This window comes from Saimiri boliviensis, chromosome 6 (genome assembly GCF_048565385.1).
Source record: "Saimiri boliviensis isolate mSaiBol1 chromosome 6, mSaiBol1.pri, whole genome shotgun sequence".
Taxonomy (NCBI): Eukaryota; Metazoa; Chordata; class Mammalia; order Primates; family Cebidae; genus Saimiri; species Saimiri boliviensis.
Window position 1 is genome coordinate 90,854,419 of NC_133454.1, and position 23,727 is coordinate 90,878,145.

The 23,727-nt window shown below is 37.1% G+C and overlaps 1 protein-coding gene across 3 annotated transcripts in view; it reads left to right on the forward strand.

Moving 5' to 3' along the window:
* Positions 1-23,727, forward strand: part of NELL1 (neural EGFL like 1) — an 880,670-nt gene that overhangs the window by 851,967 nt on the left and 4,976 nt on the right. For all 3 annotated transcript variants that reach the window (XM_074401240.1, XM_003919918.4, XM_003919919.4), the window contains 3 exons: positions 10,331-10,524; positions 21,491-21,667; positions 22,970-23,194. In XM_074401240.1, coding sequence (XP_074257341.1) covers positions 10,331-10,524; positions 21,491-21,667; positions 22,970-23,194 — 596 coding nt within the window. The remainder of the gene's footprint in view (positions 1-10,330; positions 10,525-21,490; positions 21,668-22,969; positions 23,195-23,727) is intronic.

A 23,727-nucleotide genomic window follows, 5' to 3' on the forward strand; every position in this document is an offset into this window, starting at 1 on the left:
CAGGACACAGAATTGAGAGGTTAAGACCATTTTACAGCATCTAACAGAAAAGATCTTCTGGGTCCCCTAGAAAGGACTGTACAGTGGACAAGTTGCAGATGATAAATTAGGTGAAAAATAAATCCCATCGGACCCTCTGGAAGCTGGCCTGCTCCTTTTCAAGTCTAGCCATACACACTTAAGCCTAGAGCCATTTAGCATGTGGGCTAACTTGGATATATTTTACAGACTTCTCTGGGAAGGCAGATGCACTTCCTCAGTTTCAATGATAATCACTTCACAAAATAACAGCAGAATAGAGTGCGTTACTAGACTCAGGAGTGAAACCAAGTTTTATTCATTACCCACAGCCTAGCTGGGCTGAAAGAGCAAGTCTACAAGTTGTTTTCTATGTGTACTTTTTAGGAGTTTCTAAGCATTTCTGGGAGTTAGTCTAACAGAACCTAACAACTAGCAGTAGAGGCTATTCTGTAAGCCATTCCCAACCTGTTTGTTATCTTTTCAGTCTGCAATCTTTTAAATACCTTCCTAATGACAACTATGACTAGTCATAAAGAAAAATAAAAACCCAAACAAAAAAATCCAACGTTGGACCATGACATGAGGCAATGCTCAGCATATGGGGAGCCAGGGGAATTGCAGTTCTAGTTCAGGTGAAGATCACGTGGGCAATAATGAAAAGGAGAAAAATTAGAAAACTGTGGCTGGGTGCAGTGGGTCACCCCCATGATCCCAGTACTTTGGGAGGCCGAGGTGTGTGTATCATGGGGTCAGGAGATTGAGACCATCCTGGCCAACATGGCAAAACCCCGTCTCTACTAAAAATCAAAAAAGTAACTGGGTGTGGTGGCATGTGCCTGTAATCCCAGCTCCTTGGGAGGCTGAGGCACAATAATTGCTTGAAACCAGGAGGTGGAGGTTGCAGTGAGCTGAGATCTCACCAATGCACTCCAGCCTGGACAGAGCAAGACTCTGTTACGAAAAAAAAAAAAAAAAAAAAAAAAAGGTATTGGGATGTTATTATGTTACTGTAAGTATTATATCCTTAAAAAATACCCTCTAGTGGTCTTAGCACTAAGCTAGCTGGTACGTAAAGTGCAAAGAATTTATACCATAGAGAATTTAAAATTCCATACTGAAGACAAAAAACCCCAGCATACATAAAACAACCAATAGTCTTCTGATACAGGTTGTAATTAACTTTAAAATGTGGGGTCAACACTATAAAATATATAGGTGATTAGGGAAGAAAGTGATTAGAGAAGATCAAAGAACAGTCATACCAGAATACTTAGGGCTAATTTGACTTGAAGGTTGGAAGGCTTTAGGTATTTTATAGGTATAATAATAAAAGTAAATATTAATATCTAAGATTAATTCATTACTTTATGTTCTATGTACTCTTCTAAGAGCTTGACATTTCTTTACTCATTTTATCCTCAAAACAACTCTACTAGGTAGAAATATTTATGATCTCCATTTAATGGACAAAAAGCCTTTATTTTACATTGTGAATGCTCTACATTTATTTGGTCTTAGAACTCTTTTCTCTCCTGGGCGTCTTATGGATTTGGTTTCTATTACTCTAAAATACACTAATTGAAAACTTGGGAGTGAATATAGCCTATTCTAGGAATTTCTAGAAAACCTTATTTACTCAGCATCATTGAATAATGAGCTGTTTCAGATAAGTTTTCTTTTTTTCAGTTCTGAGGCAAAAAAATGATTGCATACATTGCTTGCTCTATAACTGTCAGAATTTTTCTACTACTATCTTAACTTTGGTCTAAGGCTATCCTTCCAATATGTGCTTATTTGTCTATTACTTTTTCAAAATATGGTCATTAAAAATGTGCACTACTAAAAACAACTGTCGATTATTGAGTGACATTCTAGGTTTGTCCCTGAGGTAAATGTTTCCAGTCATAATGTTTTTGACAAACACAAACATATTTCTCTCTTACATAGATATTTTGTCTTCTTTCCACATTGTCAAGCTAATCTCTACTTTTTAAAATGCAATTTTGAAGGTTTCTCTCCTTCTCACTGTGGTAATTAAGAGTTGGTTATATGATGTCTCAGACCACAGGAACTCAGAAGTCAGGTGCAATTTTAGATTTTGGGGATATAAAAAGGATTGTGAAGCAGGATTTCGCAAGTGCTGGATGACAATTTTGTATTCTGTGAACAGGCCTGGCGGGAGTTCTGAGAAAAGGAGGACATGGGTTGGGGACTTAGAGGCTTTATTGGAGAGCTGAGACTTGAAGAGAAAGAGTTGGATAATACACAAGGAAAAGATTGATATGGTCCCCTAAAAGGTGCTTTGTAGTGTGGTTATGGTTTTAGGGCCCTTTCCTCACTGTGAACTTCACATTTTTTTTGGAAAACAAGCAAGAAGAGAAGCTTTTTAGTGTTCTATACAAGATCTTGGAGTTTATACGCTAATTGTTCTTCATAAGTTTTAAATGTCTTTTTTTTCCTTTCTTCCTGAATAGTTGGCAGTCTCAAGATCTTTTCATTGAGTCTTCCTTTCAAAATACGAAGCAGCCCACACCTGTTTTACTAAACTAGTTTTTTTTTTTTTTTTTTTAGCATTTAAAAAAAGAAATATGAAGAGAGGATCAAGATTCAAAGGGATAAAATCTTCCAAGAAAAGACACCATGAGATCAAATAAAGATTTATTTATTTTATTTTAATTAATTAATTAATTTATTTATTTATTTATTTGAGACGGAGTTTCGCTCTTGTTACCCAGGCTGGAGTGCAATGGCGCGATCTCGGCTCACCACAACCTCCGCCTCCTGGGTTCAGGCAATTCTCCTGCCTCAGCCTCCTGAGTAGCTCATATTACAGGCATGTGCCACCATGCCCAGCTACTTTTTTGTATTTTTAGTAGAGACTGGGTTTCACCATATTGACCAGGATGGTCTCGATCTCTTGACCTCGTGATCCACCCACCTCGGCCTCCCAAAGTGCTGGGATTACAGGCTTGAGCCACCGCGCCCGGCCTAAATAAAGATTTATTAATTAGCTTGTTTGTCTTCTCTGCAGATACTGCCCTTCTTGGAATGGTGGTTCAAATTACTGTCCTTGATCAATGACTTAATTCTTGTACTAGGACATAGTTTTTGGAAAAGGCTTGACTAACTCTTAGAAATTAGAAACTATAATTAGGCAGGGCAGTGAAAGGAAACAATAAATAATATGCATGAAAGGACGTGGAATTCTTAGCTCCTGTAATCTGACCCTCCTGTTGTTTACATTCAGACCTGGTTTGAAAATTGCTGCATTGACAATGTTTTTAGACCTTTGACTTCTGTGTAAGTTTCAGGATGTCTCTTGTAGTGAATGAAATTACTTTGTAACCTCCCTGTGCCTAAGACCTTTCCTTGGCATAGAAAAGAGAGGAAATAATTCCACATCTGACAACTTGCTTGAGAGAATGATCTGTCAAAATAGAGAGTTAGTTTTGGTTTTCACCTTGGCTGGATTCCCCGTGTGTATTTGTCACTGAGGATAACATTGCCAAGGCTTCAATGCAGACAGGAAAAACATGCTTCTTCCTTATGTTGCTTCCTCTCATTGGCAATTGCTTACAAATACGACAAATACTCATTAAGGGAAAGCAGAAATATTTCAATAATTATAGAATGTCCAAGAGAATTGTTTAATTCTGAAAAATGCATTGTTGTCCCAGTGCTAGTTCTTTCCTTCACCCCTATTCTGCTCTTCTTCTGTCACCACTCGTATTCTAACACTCGAATTTCAAGCTCAGCCTTACAGAGGTGAAAAGTCATCACACCAAGCTGGAAATAGACAAGATCTTAGAAGACATTTTCTGTAACTCATACATTTTACCAAAGAGAACCCTGGGCCATCCAAGGGTTCTTTTTCAACCACAGCTCACCAAATTTAAATTTAGCAAATGTTTATGCATTTCTTATAAGGTGAAAGACATTGTAAAAGAGACACAAAGATAAGTCCAGAATCTTACAAATTTCAATGGGTAAGGAAGATAGAAGAGATAGAATGCTTACAGCTAAGCATACAAGAAAATATAAAGCAGATACAGGCAGCATAAAATTAAAATACAAAAAAGGTAATTCTTGTCTGCAAAGGATGAAATTTTGTTACAGACATTAAACAATATAATGGCTATGACAATAGAATGTGTATGGCCAGGTATTAGTCATTTAGTAGACTGCAGCAATAATACAAACAACCCTCCTACTCATAAGCAGATATATAAAAACATATAAATTTTCGGTTGTTGACATCAGTACTGTAGCCTCTGTGCAGTAAAATTCTCTTTAAACAGCAAGTATTTCAATATTTATAGATTTTTTATTTATTCTCTCTGCTGGTCAGAATTGTATTGATTTTAAGCAGATTTAATCACTAGTTAAAGAAGCATGACTTGTTCATAGCAGAAAGTAAACCAACTTGATTAATTTAGAAGAAACTCTTCTTCATCTACAGTAAAACATCTAAATTTGTATGTCATATAAATAAAATGTAATTACTGACCAAAGCAAGTTTATGGAGCATAAGAAAATTGTGTTTTTCAACATGTTTCACTTAACATTAGATTTACAGATTAAGGCTCAGAGAAAGCTTTTAATGTTAACATTTCTGGGTATGACTAGCCATTCTGCTAATCAGAACCATGAGTATTTGTATGAAAATTCAGAATTCATGTGAAAATCCTTGGCAAATCGATGAATCTTTGGGCTGGCTGCATCATAAAAGATCAGGACTGGTTGTACAGATTTGAGTATGTTTGAGTATATGTCCTGAAGAGATGGGAGAGTGCAATTCATTAAATGACATTAAATCCATGAGAGAAAAATTACAGAAACAAGAACAAGACCAGCAATAATTGTGACTAATCATTTTTGAGCAATTATTACATGACATGACAAGCATATTATTATGTACTTGCCCAAATTATTGTATGAGGTATATTTTTATCTACAATTTTTCACGTGATGGGACCAAGATTCAGAGATGTTAGGTAAATTTTGAGTCATACAACTAATAAATTGCAGGGATGGGCCTGGGACAGAGTTGACGCATTTGGCTCTGTATGGCTGGAACTTTCTCAGTTTTAGTGCTGAAAGTCAGCTATCTTGGAAACTCCCTCAGTGCCAGGCAAAATGGTGTCCACAGTTTCTGGATTACAAAGCTTCAGCTTTTAATTGGTATACTATACTGCTTCCACTAAGGAGAAGGAGAAACAAGGATCAGACATGGAACCTTAGGATACACAAATAATTTTTTAAAATGAGAGATAATTATGAAGTCAATACTTGCAGAACCCCATCTGGGTTCTTTGTCCATTGTTTCCCCAGCACTTAGCAGTGTATCTGGCGTAGAGTAGATGCTCAATAAATATGCAGGAAATTCATTTATTGATTGATGAGTACTAGTGACTAAATAATGAAAAGATAATAGGATAAAGATGTCAATATTATATTCCAGAAGCATCAAAGAGTGAGGAGCTCTTAGGCTGAAATAATCAATAACAATATTTGTTACAAGCATTTTTTAAGCAAGGGTGATGATTTTGCAAATTAGTGGTTATGAGAAACTTCAAGATTTAGCCATTGAGAAGAGGGTCCCATGGAAGCTTGCACACATTCAGGAGAGAATGAAAATGTGTAAATGGGGAGAGCTGCTGGTTGTAGATACTGGGAAATAAAATCTGGATCAAGGAAATAGTGAGCCAAAACAGTGTTTTATTTTTCCTTTGCCAAAAGAGTCTCCTTAATTAAAAGAAAGGAGAAGATTCATTGCAAAGCAACAAAATTATACACCAAAAAAGGGAACAGCATAGAAAAGGGTTGCTTCCTGACTCAGGGAGGGTTTGGGGCTGGAACAGGGAATGAAGAGGTAATACTAAAGGCATATTGAAAATTATTCCTAAAAGATGCATAGGAGCATCTCAAATAGATGAAGCTCTTGCTTACTTATCTCTTCCTTTAGTCTTTGTCTTTTCAGGCTGAACATCTTGTGTTTTGCCAAAGTGAGATGAGTTTGAGCCCCTCTTCAGGCTAATGGATCTCTTCTGATGTGTTCTAAGTGTGACAACCTCATTCTTCATAGTCTGTGTGCTAAAGGGAATACAATATCCAAATGTGATATGGCCAGCACGTGATAGAACATGGCTGCCACTGCTTATTCTGGATTTGAAATTCCTTGTGCAGGTTAAAATTTCATTAGCCTTTTATTTCGCAGGTTACATCAGACTTCAAATTTTGCTACTTGATTATTTTACTTATTTTGCTAGTGTGTAATGTGTGTATTTCCCCCCATAATTTTCTCTCTGCCACTGTAAAAAGCAATACTGCCTTAGCTATCAGAGAGGTGTCTATGCTGTAGCTTGTCTGTCGTTAATAAACCCCCAAGCTCTCTTCTCATTCCTGAGCCACTCATGTCTGGTAATGATTTCCACATAGGAACACACACACAGCTGGATGTTTAAACCCTAGGTAAAGTTTTGTTTTCTGACACATCACCAATTTGAGTTTGAAAATAAGACTAGATGTACTGTAAAAATTATTCAAGAAAGAGGAATATGGAGTAATTAAAAAGTTCACTCCTTTGACCTTTTACCAAACCATTGGTAAAATGTTTCCTTTGATCTCTGAAATCAACCTGTAGAACTATTAGCTCCTGAGGCAAGTACTAGTACAGTTGTTATGCTATTAAAACTTCTGCAGAGCCATTTGTCTTGAAGGGTAGGAAAATTGTTTGCAGCTAGGTTGGCATTGGTTTGATTGCTGCTGATATAAACATTTCTGAATTACATTTTCTTACATGCCCAAGTTAACCTAAGAACTTTACATCAAAGAAGAAAGCAGATTGACTTGGCACAACTAGACTTTTTTTTTTTAAGAGCAAAATTGAGTACAATAATAATAGCTTTCAGAAACTGTGAAAATGTTAATGCAAGAAAATTAGTTCTAATGCAAACTTAGCCATGGAATTTTATTGAAAAAAAATTCATTGGAGCATGAAGCATTTTAAATAATGAATTTATAAGAAGAAACACAAAGAGATCACAGCCAGCCATTATTTATAATAAGAAAAAACAAGTATATTCTAATGATAATAGATTTGAGTACAAAATACTCAAATACATCATCTAATCTTTCTTTCATTGCCTGTTTGTCATTGGGAGGCCTGTCTGATGATTTGGGTAAGTCTCATGAGTGAATAACTTTGTGTTTGCTCAGCAGAGAACAACAGTTGCAATATGTAAATAGGGTGCTTCTTCCCGTTGGATGCCTTGGGATATGTATAATAGATTAAGTTGGGTTTATGCAGAGCAAACAGGTCTGTATTACTAAGAATATGAATAATGTTGGTTTCCATAATTGCAAACATCTGGCTTTCCATAAATCTGTTAAATTGCATGGAAGCAGAATTAGATTTCTGTGTCATAAGTAAAGCAATTACATGGAACTCTGTAGGCAATATGGTCCTATATTCAACTGTGAAATTTTTTCATTCTGGAGAAGTGAAAGCAAATTCTGGTTTTGTGCCCTGTTTTTATTGTGCACAATAGGTATGTTTATGCACAGGCTTCTTAATTTATGAGAGAAAATCACTACCAATATATTTGCAATGTGATAAATGCAAAATAACCAAATATTTTAAAAGCATAATGTAGCTAGGCATTAGTTGTCAATTTAGACATTATTTTAGAGAAAGCCATAAATTACAGGCCCTTTTGTAGCCACTGTGGATGGGTTGAAATTATACCTCCAGACAATTTCTGGAGCCATTTGTTAATGGCTTCCTCTGCCCTTGTTCTCAAGCATTTGACAGAAAATCAAATGTCCTTTTCCTGGGGAAGGAGCAGGGCATTGCCCCTACTTCAATGTGGTTACCAATTTGCTGTATTTTTTCTACTTTAAATTAGACCCAAGGGCCTTCACAGATGTGAACTCAACAACAAAATGTGTTCCCTGAAGGGAGGGGCAGGGTTGTGGTTATGCCTTATACTTATTGAACACTCTAGAGAACAAGTTTTGACAAAGTAGGCATTATCATAGTCTCAGTCTGTGAATTTCCTAAGAAAGTTAAATGGAATAAATACATTGGACATCTACATAGCATTCTGTTATAATCTGCACTGGGAAGAGAAAGAGAAATAAAATTTAGTGTCTGCCTTCAATGAGCTCACTCTCTCTGGAGGTAGATATACTAAACATAAACTCTTGAGAGATGAATGCAAGGATAGAATTGTGTTTAAGGTACCGAGAAAGCTAAATGTCTATAGTGACTGTCTTGCCGTGTAAGAGATGGTGATGCTTAACCTGAATTTTGAAGACTCCTATTAGCACAGCAAGAAAAGTGCTTATCGAATAATTTATACCTCGCCTCATTCCCTATCGGCCAAGAAAAAGTAGAGAAAGAGAGAGAGAGTACCCCCTTAATAAGAAAAAGCATGTTCTAAGCCACCGTTGTTTCATTGGAAACAATATGGCCTCTTTGTGGATCTCCTATTGCTTTTTTAAAAAAGATCAGTTGGCAAAATTTATATGTATTTATGGTATACAACATGATGTTTTGAAATAGGAATACATTCTGGAATGGTTACATAATCAAGCTAAGTAATACATGTGTTACTTTATACACATTTCTTTTTGGCAAAAGTGTTCTCAGCAATTTTCAAGAATACAATACCTTGTTATTAACTGTAGTCACCATGTTTGACAGTAGGTCTCTGGAATATATATTCCTTCTGTTTAACTGAATGAAAAGGGAGGGGACAAAAGATAGCAATTGAAGTGTTAGATGGAGTTTGTATGCTATGCTGGGTTTTAAAATTATTGCAAGACCATAGATTGGGAGGGTATATAGAAGATAAATGTGAGAAAAGCAAAGTAACATGTCAAAGAATATACAGTTTTGTGTAAAATGACTATATATGTAAACACTCAATGAAAAAGTAAGAGCTTATTTTCAAACACTGGTCACCTGTCTCCCACTTTTAAAGCTCCTTTTAGTTGAGAAGAATAAGAGAATGGAAAGAGAGGCCATAAGAAAGGAGCATCATATGTTCAGATACGCTGAGAATGTCATGGGCATGACTAGTAACAGTGAGCAGATATAGTGAGGCTTGATATTAGTTCACTTGGAATATAGGCATCATAATTTGGAATCTTTAATTTTCAAAGGAGAAGTCATTGTTCATTAATGAAATGTCTTAACTAAGGCTAAAATTGGTAAGACAAAGACAAAAAGTAGATCTTGGGAAGAAGTAGCTTCTAGAAATATTATTAGAATTTCTTAATGTCATCTGCTTTGTACTGCACCATGTGCAAAGAAACTTATGCATAACAGGTAGACCAAAACCAGGTAGACTAGCAGACACTTCTTGAATGGCCTCAGACACTAAGTACCAGTACTTCTACCAATGAGTAGAAGTTACTTGGTCATATATTTCATCTCAGTTTAAGGGAGACATTTCCAAAAGAGTTATTCAAAGGTGGAATCAGGTATTTTTTAAGGTAATTGATTGCCTTTTGGGGAAGTACTTAAACCAGGTTTGGACAGGTTTGTGTTTGAGATGTTGTTAAGGTCACTCAAGCTTTAAATGTCAGAATATTCTGACTGGATTTATGTTTTTATTCAATTCTTGGCTGTCAATAAAGAGCAGGACAATATATTTCATCAGCATCCATCCATGTAGCTCTGATATTATTTTTATGCATGGACAAAAATTCTGCTGGCCATTTGGATAGTAAGGCTTTGATTATAAAAGGCTCCTCTCAAGACACACTTCCTTCAACCTTGGTTGTAGGATCTAGGAGCAGTCTAATTGTCTCAAGGTTGCCCAAATGGCCCACTTGTTCCTACTCAGTGGCTAATATATTCACATCTTTTCTAAAAGACCCAGATCTCCCTGGGGTGTATGAATACTGTTAATGAATTAACAGTGTTTATGGCCTCTGGATGAAATCATTCTTAAGAACATCCTAAAAGCAGTTCCTGACTGCAACTGGATATTTTAGTAATTGGAGTTGGGCAGCTACGTGTAGGTTTGAGTTTCAGATCAGCCACTTACTAGCTGTATGACGATAGTCATGCTATTTAAGTCTATAAACCTCAGCTCCATTATTTGCAGAATAGAAATAAGGACAAATCCTCTCACACAGAGCTGAACTGACTTGCAGTGTAAATGAGATAATGCATGTGAATAGCTTGGCACAATACCTGCCACAAGGTAAATGGTCAATGTTGTAAGTTAGTGTTGCTGTAAATGATGGCTATTCTCCAAGTTCCCTTGGCTAAGCCTTTGTGCTTCCTATATTGCAGACATCGATGAATGTGCCTTAGGAACTCACACCTGCTGGAATGATTCTGCCTGCATCAACTTGGCAGGGGGCTTTGACTGCCTCTGCCCCTCTGGGCCCTCCTGCTCTGGTGACTGCCCTCATGAAGGGGGGATGAAGCGCAATGGCCAGGTGTGGGCCTTGAAAGAAGACAGGTGTTCTGTCTGCTCCTGCAAGGTGAGGCTAATGTGGTTCAACAGAAATTGACACTGTTCCTTCTTTTCCTCCCTCACTTTTCTGCCTCCCCACCTCTCTCCCTCTTGCTATTCACTTTAGTTCTTGAACAGGTTTCTCCTGTTCTTATCTACATTACAGCTAGTGATGATGCTGGAGGGCAGGAAAACCTACTTTGAATTGATTGTGTTCTTAGTGGAAAGTGAGGTGTGAGGACTAGAAGAAACTGCAGGGAAGAGGAAGCAGGGCAGAAAAGCCAATGATAGTTCTTCCACTGAAAGCCTGCAGTGTCTTTAAGTTTGGTTGGGTGAGAGTTTTAATGAGCCCTCATCCCACACTTACACAAATTTGCTGATTAAAACTACTGTTTACCTAAAATCACCACCTGCGTGAACTTGCTCATTTTATGACATCATCCAGAAAAGCAAGGCCAACAAACTTGCATCCCGTGCTGAGACAGGTGAACTTTTCATTTTGAGCAAATGATAATGATAGTATGAGGCCTCTTAAAAATTGATGGCTTCTTTGTTATTCTCAGTGCTGGACTATTCCTTATATTAAGTTGTTTGGGAGTGAGCTTAATGCTTATGAAAATAAAATTCTGTCATCATTTGGTTTTGCTTTATGCTTTGTAAAATGGGTCCATTAAAGTGTTTGATCTCCTTGTGCTTTATTTCTTCTTTTATTGATCTTGCCAATTTATTTTTCTCTGTTATTGCTCTACTGTAGCTTTTGCCTTGTATGTCTGTGTCTGTTGGGATAGGAGTATTTAATCTTGGGCTTTATGGGCATGGGAACCAAGAGAAATTACTTGCTTAGTGCAGACTCTTAGAGAGCTAAGTCTCCTGATAAATTCCCAGTGTGCTCCCAAGAAACAGAGCTGAAATAAGCCTTAAGAAATCACCCACCTGCCTTCATCTGCCTTCATCCTCCGCACCTCCACAGACCTGTGGACACCTAGTTAGGAGGGCCACGTTAACAAGTGCTTCGATCATTTTCTCCTAACACCTGTTTTTTCCCCCTTTCACATAAACCTTGTTTCCTACACAACAATTTAGGTTTGTTTTCCCATATTGGAGCACCTGCTATGTTTAAACTACCCTGTAATTCAAAAAACAGCATCATATTTACTTCTTACAGCACTACTTTGAAAGACTGAATTTCTATGGGATAAAGTAACTTGTCCTGAATATTAAAGATATAAATGTCTAAGCTGTGACTTAAACTCCAATAGCTTGGCTCAAAGTTCATAGTTTGTCCATCTTGTCAGATGTCTTATAACACTCTACAGATGATATTTATTGGTATATTTGAAACCAATTAGGTAACTGGTAATCTAACTTGACTGAGGTCAAACTTTCAATGCAGGACTATGTAAATGACTGGTGAGACATTCCCTCAAGTGGTTTTGAAGTTATTAAGTATAATGTTTAACCACATGGTGCTGACTCAAAGGGCAATTTTTTTTTTCTTTTTTAGATACAGAGTCTTACTCTGTTGCCCAGGCTGGAGTACAGTGGCACGATCTCAGCTCTCTGCAACCTCTGCCTCTTGGGTTCAAGCAATTGTCCTGGCTTAGCCTCCAGAGTAGCTGGGACTACAGGCACACACCATCACACCTGACTTTTTTTTTTTTTTTTTGTATTTTAGTAGAGACAGGGTTTCACTGTATTGCCAGGCTGGTCTCAAACCCCTGAGCCCAGGCAATCCGCCCACCTTGGCAACTATAGTGCTAGGATTACAGGCATGAGCCACTGCACCAGGCCAAAGGGCAAAAATTTTTAAGAGAATAAAAATCTCACTGTGGTTTAGAAGATTTCCTTAATTTCTTATTAGAAGAGGATAGCAATTAGGTTCCCCATTCAGCCAGCAGAATGGGGATGAATTCTTTACTAGGTCATTTCAAGAAAACATTGTGTTTTAAAACTTTTGAGGATGGACATTACATATCCCCTCATCCTTTTTGGGCTTTCTTGGTCCCCAGTCCCTGGAATAGGCAAGGGATATTAGTGGAGTCTTGACTAGTATGAGAGTGAAATTCCTCTTTCAGTTTTTGTTTTATTTAAGCCAAAATGAAGCAGGGAACTTACTATTCATTGAAAATTTCCCAGAGCTTCTTTAATTAACTGTGTTAATAATCCAAGCAGCCTAAATCGATTTATTCTGTTTTGAATCCTAAAGTGTTTCCAAAGTCTTATGAGAATTAGACTGAAATTGCCAAAGGGATGAGCAATTCTTGTTGTCTAATTTTGTTAATATGATGCACCTTCACTGCAAACCACCCCAATTTCTGAAAAAAGTACTAGGCAAATTTCTGTACATAAATCTTTTGTGTGTGTGTGTTCTAAATGTATTCATTGCCTATTTATAGCACAGTTTCCCAGAGGTTGTGAAGGGGAAGGAAAGCCTGGGTTAGGAGCCGAATTAAGAATCCTGAATCAGATTCTGCAAGTCACCCTTATAAAATGAACTGCTTGTGGCCGTCCTTTTTTGTTTCCATTATTTGAAGTTGAAAGTGCTCTATTTCAATTTGATAAGAAATATCTCCAATACTTACTTATACATCCAAATGGACAATTATAGTGGCATCATCTTGGAAGCTAAGAAATAAAATTGAGGTTGGGGTATCAAGTACTGTCTTTTCAGTCATATCCTTGACATTTCAAATTTAAATACCATCAAACTATGTAACAGTAGAATTACACAAACCAACAAAGGGTCAAGGCTTACCGCTGAAAGAAGTAGAGTCAAATTTATTTCAAAAGGCTACCTGGTGCTATGAGAGTCAGTACACCAGGTTAGGTGCCACTGTTTCATGGTAATTGAAAAAAAGGTCTTGAAACATGTCCACAGATGAATATAGTTCAGTGGTGAAGCTAGGCTAGCATAAATGGATTTGGGCTTTTGTTAGAGTCTATGTACTTCCTTGGCAGTGACAATGTTTTTGTGCACCTTCAGACCACCTAGTTAATTAGGTACAGAGAGATTGCTGCACTGATGAAAACTCATGTTCCTCCAGCATTATTTAGACCACAGAAACCCAGATGAATAATGGTTGTGTCTTTTGGCTTGATCCCTAAATCTTGGTTACAGCCCAACTTCTTTTCATAGATACCCATCTGTGGCTCTTCTATCATAAATTTATACAGGACTTTAGGAAGACATCTTAATTTTCTGCCTGTGCTACATGGGAAAGTAGAGACATCCTCAGCCTATTAGTTTCAAGGAAATGTAGTATTTTACTATAAGTAGTTGTGCTTATGTTATAGCTCATGGAGATGAAGAGGGAAATGGATACAAAAACAAGTAACCACTTGTCATATATGGTAGAGCTATGAACAGTTTGCTGTGGGAACACAAAAGGGTAAGCACAATCAGCCCTCTGTACTTGTGGGTTCTACATTCATGAATTCAACCAGATCAAAAATATTTATAAAGTAAAGATAATGCAAATTTAAAATAATATGATATAAATATTTTATTTATATCCTATTAGGTATTATTAGTAATCTACAGATGTTTTAAAGTATATGAGAGAATATGCATAGGTTATTTGCAATACTGTGCAGTTATATGCAAATACTATGCCATTTTATGTAACGGACTTGAGCATCTGTCATTCTGGTATCTGTGCAGAGGTCCTCAAACCAATCCCCCAGAGATACGGAGGGATGACTGAATGTTATATTCTGCGAAGATGCAGAAGGGAATAGGGAAAGCCTTCAGAGAGGGGGCGATCTTTGAAGAGGACCTTAAAGGATGAGGAATTTAGTCAAATAAAGATATAGAGGAAGGTAAATCCCAAACAAGAGGGAACCGTAAGAGCAAAGATGCAGAAGTGTAAGAATATATATTGTGTTGGAAATATGAAGTGAATGATGAGCTTGAATATTAGGAGCAAAAAGAGTATAAGAAGGGTATAGTCAATGATGAGCCAGCAGAGAAAGGCTAGAGACAGAGCTAGGCCATGAAATTTAGACTTCATCCTGTGGGTAGCAAATGTTCATAAGAGATTTGACATTTGGAATTGGCAGGGCCCAATCAAGGTCTGAGTGACAGCGTGATGGACGGCATGAGCAGATAGAAGCTAACTAGAAAGAAATCACTTGGGCGGATGTAAAGTTTCAGAGGAGTAAAGATGAAAGCCTGAAAGATAGATAGAAAGATCTAATGGGAGAAAATGCAGAAGTGAAAAATGATGATGAGTGATGATGCTAGAGACTTTGTGTCTGTGGTAATATCTTCCCTATTCTCTGAGCAAAAAAAAAAAGCTCCTGAGTAACATGTTTGATACATAAATGCCCATTTTCTTGGGTGAACAGGATTCAGGTGCCACTGATAAGAGTAAGAACGAGGGTCTGCAAGCTGGGTTTGTATGCTACTACATCTATACCTACATGTACACCTGCACTTATACCTATACCTATACTATTTTAAGTAGTAACTGGATAATCTATTGGAAGGAAGAGAGCAAAATGTGAAGGCCAGATTTTGTTTTTATGCTTTCATGCAGTTAAAAAAAATGTGAGTAGCATTCATCTTGAAAACAAAGTAATACTAAAGACTTGAGCAGTGTTAGGTCTTAAGTTTTTCTGGGGACTACAGAGGTAAGTAGGGAAAGAGATACTATAAATAACCAGTAAACTTCCATGTTATAATAAAATCAGGGACAAATTACTGTGGAAAGGGAAAGCAAAAAGAAGACCTTTGCCATGAGATTGCCTGGAATCATAGCCATCGGATCTGGTTTATGTAAACCTATTCCCAGAAACTGAAGAGGATGGCCATGCCAGGGGCACCTCAAGCACTCACGTATCTCTTTCTGGCAAGGAGGGATCACCTGATCTGCAAGAAGCTGTCAGGATACTGGCCGTGTCTTCCTAAGTATAGCACTCACAGGATAAAGCCAGGGATGAATATGGTCTGTTCCTGGGGCCAGGGTAGAGGTAAACTTTCTGAATTCCAGCAAACTACTCATAAAAATACTTTGCCTTGCTCTTTGAACCCAGCTAGAAGCATTATAAATATTTTTTCTGTCTATGGTGTTTTTGATGACTGGAGTTGGCTGTGCAGGCTCTAAGGTTGTGTTTCTTTTTCTTGGAAAAAGGAACTTATTGGCAGGTTTTGTTTGACACTCAAAACTCCAGGGGTCCTGTCAAGGAACAGGGGCATCTGTTTTCATTTCCTCTACTCTTTTTCCTGTAGCAGTGTTCAAAACCCTGCTTTTTCCTTGCAGGAGCTTGAACATTACACCTTGCTACTTCCCCATCTGACTGGGTGATGTTTCTCCATCAGTGATTTTGAAGCTTTGCACCAGAATCACCTTCAGGGCTTGTGAAACTTTGATCACTGGCTCTACCCCCAGCATTTTCTGGTTCAGTAGATCTGAGGTGGGGTACAAGAATTTGCATTTCTCAGTAGTTCCCAGGAGAAGGTAATGCTGCTAGTGTGAGGACTGCTACTTTGAAAACTTTGGCCCCAAGAATCCTTCTTACATCATTGTATCTAAAATAATTATTTCTATTTCCCAGCCTCCTCATGATACAAAGGTGCATCACAGTGGAAAATCACTGTTACGGAAGTTCAGGATAGGGAAAAGTTTCTGTTTTGTTATTCGTTTTCTACGTGGAAAAGGCATTTTCTCTCTCTGGGCTTGGTTTCTTCTTCATTAAAATGGGATAACTGGATAAAATGATTGCTAAATGTGTTTATACCTCAGGTGTTAGAGAGGACTGAAGGACTAATTAGTGGGCTGTGATCTGAAGGCAAAAATTAATACTTTATGAAAAGACTGAAAATCACAGCCCAATAAATTTGTGTGTGAGAAATTAGAGTAGGCATGTCCAGATTACTAGCCCTAATTTCATATTCTTTATCAGGCATCAGCAGGTTTTTTTCTTTAAAGGGTCATGTTGTAAATATTACGTGTTTTGTAGACCATAAAGATTCTGTCCCAAATACTAAATTCTGCCATTGCAGTGTGAAAAAATCCACAGACAAAATATAAATGAACAAGGGAGCTTGTGTTCTAATAACACTTCATTTACAAAAGCAGGCATCAGGTTGAGTTTGGACTGTGGTCATCAGTTTTCCAACCCAAAGTTTATATTACTATTTGATTTACAGAAATAATCTGACCTATTTGATTTATAGAAATAATCTGACCTATGTCCACTTTTTTTATTTGAAAATTACAAAACACTATGGCAGAAAAAAACAAGAGTGATATTACATAATCTGGAGTAAATATATCAGTGTGTTGACTATTCCATATTAAAATCTGTAATTAATAGCAAAAACATCTATAATTTTCCATGACATAATAAGAAACAATGTATTATTTATTTGATAGGAAAAAATTATGTCACTTTTTAAAATTCAGAAGCGATTAAGTATTACAATAGTTATTAATTGCTTGTCATTGAACTTGTAGTATAAAATTGCATATAAACAGCTTTTGTGGCAGATTGGGAAAATATATCTTTGACATATAAGTAGGGAATGTTCAAACCACCCAGGTTGGCATAGAGGTCAAGCTCTGGGAACAGCCTCAAAGATCTATGTCAAAAAGGATGCTTGTTGTCAGTGGGCTCCATACTCTTCCCAAATGTAGTTTCTAGTGTGGTTGTGCTCTGTGAGCTGAGGTTTTATAATGGCATTCTCATTGTATTAATGGAGCCACCTGTGACATTTTCATTATTAAAAATGATTTTCTTCACAGTCACCTGTAATTCAAAGGCAAAGTGAACATAGCCATTGTTCTGAAACACGTGAGAAGCTAAGAGGGGCCTATTTGGCATTTTCACATAATTGATGAGTTGTGAAATTGCTTTATTTTGCACAAACCCTGGAGGCTATCCATTTATTCTTACTCATTCTTTTAATCGGCACGTGGGAAGAAAACTGACATTCTTATTGGGTGTCGTAGCCTCTTGTGCAGTAAGAATTTATCCCTTTGTTTGATACCAGCCACAGACACAGCCATGCTGGTTCCCGAGGTATGATCCTTCTATGCTTGAGAAGAGTGACAGTGTGCCATTGGAAGCTGAGCTGATCAAATGGTTTCATGTTGTAGCTATCATTACTCTGCTTAATTTTTGGTGGTTAAAATAAGTCTTCAGGGAGTCATTTGGGGCCATGACGACACAAACAAAATATATTGGTGAGTTAAAATAATGGTATATGAGCTGTAAGCCAAAGGCCAATTGTTGGGAAATTCCTAGAATCAGAACACTTCCTTGCTCTGATTAGCTGAGTTCTCTGATTCCATTCAGTTGCTGAAATCTAGTCTCTTGCTTTCTCTATATACACACACGTTTGCCTACACATGTAAATGTACATGTGTGTGTGTAAGCTTTCATCTCTTGATATTTTTGAAACACCACGATTTCTTGTTATTTTTATAGTAAAAGAGCCAATGCACACAATGCATTTTCAACCTGTTATTATATTGTAGCCAGCATGCTTCCTTTCCATTCTTCTTAAAGAATATAAAGCTTTTAAGGTTTCCACTTTAGCAGACACTAAGCATCTCAGCAAGCCCTGTCTGATTATTCAGCGTTGTTATGGATGAAGTAGATAAAGACCCTGAGGGCAAGTCCATCAAGTTTTCAGATGTCACTAAGCTGTGAAGGCGGGTGATCTATGGTAGATGACAGAAATAGCATTTACAAAACATTGTGACAGGCAGAAGAGATGAAATGGATCTAACAACGTGAAATGCAACAGAGATAAACATCAAGTTATATACTTGCTGCCCCTAAACAGACAACTGCACAAGATGGGATAGGGCTTAAGGAGGTTTTCATCTTGATTAAGCTCAGTATAAGCCAACACTATGGCATAACTAAAGAAAGTAAATACAGTAATGCATCACTTAATGACAAGGATAAAGAAATAAGTCATTCGGCTTTTTCATCATTGTGTCAACATCATAGAGTGTATTTAAACAAACCTAGATGGCATAGCTTACAACACACCTAGGCTATATGATATAGTCTATTGCTTCTAGGCTATAGACCTGTATATCATGATACTATACTGAATATTGTAGGCATTCATAACATTTTATAATAATATGTTACATATTAACAAATAATATGTAAATATTTGTATAGCTAAACATAGAAAAGGTACAGTACAAATACATATGAAAGACACACACAAAAAAGGTACACCTGTATAGAAGACTTGCCATGAATGGCACTTACAGGACTAGAAGTTGCTGTAGATGAGTCAGCGAGTGAATGTTGGATGCATGTAAAGGCCTAGGACATTATTGTACACTTCTGTATACTTTATGAACATTGTATACTTGGGCTACACTCAATTCAGAAAAAGAAGTTTTTTCTCCAATAACAAATTAGCCTTAGCTTATTATAACTATTTTACTTCATAAGCTTTTTAATTTTTGTAACTTTTGGACTCTTTTCTAATAACAGTTTAAAACACAAACACATTACACAGCTGTACAATATTTTCATACTCTTATTCTAAAAGCTTTTTCAATTTTTAATTTTTAAAAATTTATTAATTTTTTTTTCAACCAGGACAAAAACACACACCTTAACCTAAGTCTCCACAGGGTCAGGATCATGATTATCACTGTTTTTCACCTGCATATCTTCCTCCATGTCTTATCCCACTGGAAGGTCTTCAGGGACAATAACATGCACAGAGCTGTCATCTCGTATGATAACAATGCCTTCTTCTGGAATACCTCCTGAGGACCTGCCTGCAGCCATTTTAGTTATCTCTCCTTTTTTTTTTTTTTTTTTTTTTTTTTACAAGCAGAAAGAATGTATTTTAAAATAATGATTAAAAAGGATAGTATACTAAATACATAAACCAGTAACCCAGCCATTTATTGTCATTACCAAGAAGTATGTACTATAAATGACTGTAGGTGCTATATTTTTATACAGCTGGCAGCTCAGTAGGCTTGTTACACAGGCATTATTACAAACACATGCATGAATAATATATTGTGCTACATAACGGCTGCAATGTCACTAGGTGACAGGAATTTTTCAGCTTCATTAAAATTCTAAAGGACCACCTTTGTATGTGTAGTATGACAGTGACCAAAATTTCATTGTGTGGCACATGACTTCATTGAAAAAAGCTTGCATTAAAGAAAATACAGTGCTTAATACAAAGTGACCGTGAGACTCAATCGCTGTTTCTTCAAAGACCATTACTGAATAATTATATTTAGTTCTCTAACTCTCAGCTACCTCATTTGAGAAATAATGATATACATTGATATTCCACAAATTATCAGGATTAAATGTGATCATATATATATAAATGTCTCTGCACAATGAGTAACAGAATGTAAGTATTCAATTTATGGTGGATGATGATTATGTTGATTATGTTAAATAAAGCTTTTGAAAGATAAGGCAACTGTGACAGTGAAAGGATTATAACAATGGGGAATGGTTAAGAAATTAGAGATGTTTACCTAGAGATGAAACATCTCAGTGAATACTTAAGAACTGTCTTCTAAAAACTTAAGAATTGAAATATGACAGAAAATGTTGGGAGTTCTATTATTACCAAAAGTATGAATTCAGATCAATAGATAGAAGTCATGAGAAGTCTGAGTTTTACATTATGACATGTATAGAGATGCACACTGAATTCTCTCCATAGTGGTGAATTCAAGACTGAAGAGCCTCAAGCACATACTTGAACACTTTTGTATGTGGTTGCTATAAAGAGGATTCAACTGTAGGTCAGGAGATTTGGTTATATGTTCTTTAAGGTACCGTCCAGCCCTGAGACTCTATGGTTTTTAAAACTATTCAACAAATTAGTTATGACCATGAAGGGTGATGACAGTTCTTACCTTACATTTTCAGCAATGAAGAACATTGTTTAATAAATTGCTATAAGCAATAGACATATTAAAACAAAGACATGCTGCAAAATGTTTAGTCTTACTGCTTAAGTGCTGTTGATTTTCAGTTTTTTATAACTATGAGTCCTCAGAGCCAATACTCCAAAAACTGTACTGTGCTTACAATATGGAAAACTTCCATAAGGTCGAAGGAGGCACCTGATTATAACCCCCTGTAATACACAACCTTAAGGTGATCTTGCAGAAGAAAAATATTTTGAAACCATAATAATTGGTGGTGCTGCTTAGAAAACCACTACCTACTTATCTCATCTTGGATAAGTGGCTTAGCCTTACTGGGTCTAAGTTAATTCTTCTGTATAAAGTGTATAATCAGACTTCCTTTCACAGTTGGGACAGGAGTATAATTAGACGAATGCATTTCAATATGTTAAGTGGTATCATGGAAATACAGGAGCATGATTTCCCACTCAAATGACTTATTGATCATATATGCATTTTTAGCTGCTTAGTTTGCTTATAGTTCTTACTTAGAAATATGATTTTTTTTTTGAGACAGTCTCTCTGTGTCACCTAGGCTGGAGTGCAGTGGCACTATCTCTGCTCATTGCAGCTCTGCCTCCTGGGTTCAAGCGATTCTTTTGCCTCAGCCTCCCGAATAGCTGGGACTACAGGCATGTGCCATCACGCCTGACTAATTTTTTGTATTTTTAGTAGAGACAGGGTTTCACCATGTTAGCTAGAATGGTCTTGATCTCCTGACTTCATGATCCATCTACCTTAGCCTCTCAAAGTGTTGGGATTACAGGCGTGAGCCACCTTGTTGGCCAGAAATATGATTTTTAAGAACCCTTTTGAAAAATATTTTCAAAAAACATTTTGACTTTTTGTTAAACTTAGAAATGTTTCTATTTTTATTTTTTCTGCTCTGCAGGCAAAGTCAGGGAAAGAAAGGATTTGTTTGTGTGGGCACACATGCGTGCTTCGATTTTGAACAGAATGAGAGGTGGCCGGGGATGACTAAGACAAGAAGTTTGGTTTTCATAGTGTAGCTGTCCATCATGTCCTAAATGATGAAACCTCCTTTACTTTATTTCTAAACAGGATGGCAAGATATTCTGCCGACGGACAGCTTGTGATTGCCAGAATCCAAATGCTGACCTTTTCTGTTGCCCAGAATGTGACACCAGGGTCACAAGTCAATGTTTAGACCAAAATGGTCACAAGCTGTATCGAAGTGGAGACAATTGGACCCATAGCTGTCAGCAGTGTCGGTGCCTGGTATGTTGGCTTCCTTTATAGGGTGTTGAGCCTTTTCTTTACTCTGAAAGAGGTTACGCATTCAGTTGTCTGTGGGATCTAGTTTCCCATATTTCATAATACTATACAGGTAGATCTGTGAGGCCTGTGGCTAAGGGGCATGTTCTCTGCCTAAAGACATTCAGATTATATTTGAAACACTATACAAAGTAAAAAGTACAGATTTGTCCCAAAAAATGACAGTTTATAGCTACTACTAATAAGAAATCAAGATCAGGAAAAATCTCTGCAAGAAAGGAAGCTTTCAGAACCTTGACTAGTACTTGTAGTCCTGACAGAGCTAAATCTTTCATTTTTTATGCCATAACCCTTAAAAATTTCAATATAAGAGGTAACAAAATATAGTATAAATATGACAGATTTAATCATAGAGGCCTAGAATCTAAACCTGGCCCCCCAACGTGCCATCTCTAATCACATGCGACATTCAAAACCATTCTGAAATGGTTCTCCTGACATGACTCAATCTTAACTTTAAATTTGGTTGAACTATTACAGTGCTTCAGGTTCTGTTTTTGACCTTACTGTAAATAAATCACTTTTTTAAATTATACTTTAAGTTCTTGGGTACATATGCAGAATGTTCAGGTTTATTACATAGGTATACACGTGCCATGGTGGTTTGCTGCATCCGTCACCCTGTCATCTACATTAGGTATTTCTCCTAATGTCCCTCCCCTAGCCCCCACCCCAAAACAGTTCCCATATTTCATAATACTATACAGGTAGATCTGTGAGGCCTGTGGCTAAGGGGCATGTTCTCTGCCTAAAGACATTCAGATGTTGTGTGTGATGTTCCCCTCCCTGTGTCCGTGGAAATTGCTCTTTATATACTAGCCAGTATCTTGTAATTCATTTATTTATTAGCTGTTATTGACCAAAACTGTGCTAAACATGATGGAGAGAAAGGAACAAGCCCAAAGCCTGAATGCTCAAAAATTAATATAGAATTGTATTGATAATTATGATGTGATTATAAGTATCAAGTTAAAATAATTATAGGCCATGCTTGGCACACAAAGAAGCTGACCTAACTCTTTCTGTGTACTGCAGTATAGCTGGTCAGCAAAGGCATTCTGAAAGAAGTGAGACCCGCAGTAGTTCTTCAGGGAGGAAGTGTACTATATCCATAATGGTGTCAACTAGAAACATACAGTGATAAGAATTACTATGCTCTCTTTCCCCTTCTGTAACTTTCAGAATAAAATTATACATAGGAACAATAATGAGGCTTTTTTTTTTTTTTTGGCTTTTCCTCTGCAGGAAGGAGAGGTAGATTGCTGGCCACTCACTTGCCCCAACTTGAGCTGTGAGTACACAGCCATCTTAGAAGGAGAGTGTTGTCCCCGCTGTGTCAGTGACCCCTGCCTAGCTGATAACATCGCCTATGACATCAGAAAAACTTGCCTGGACAGCTACGGCATTTCAAGGCTTAGTGGCTCAGTGTGGACGATGGCTGGATCTCCCTGCACTACCTGTAAATGCAAGGTAATCGGATGTTCTGAGGATATGGAAGCCTTGAACAATTGCCAGAGAACTCTTGCAGGAGGTCCACTCCTGATGTTTCTGAATGCATGGTGGAATAGGACATGGTGGAAACTGGAAAACATTTACTTCTCATAGGAATTTAATGTGTCTGAATATATCATAGCTGCACCCTGTAAAAATAATCATGAAAGGAAATAATGCTCCTGCCTTTAACGTACCGAATTTTGACAGTTGATTCTAGGCTGAATTATGGCTGATTTAGGCTCTTTTCACCTGTATGTTAAATAAAAAGAAATGGAAAGAAGAGGGAAGGGAAGGAAAAAGAAAAAGAAGGAAGAACAGGAAGGAGGAAAAGAGGGAAGGTGGAGAAAGGGAGGGAGGGAGGGAGGGAGGAAGGAAACTAGTCAACTTCCTTTCATCCTGGAAAAGTTTCCAAGTTCTTTTATTAAATTGTGAATGTTAGGGAAAAAACGCCTCTCAAGTTGTTTGCTTTTTTTAATCATCAGATTGCCTAAGTTGGGGACCTGTGGCTC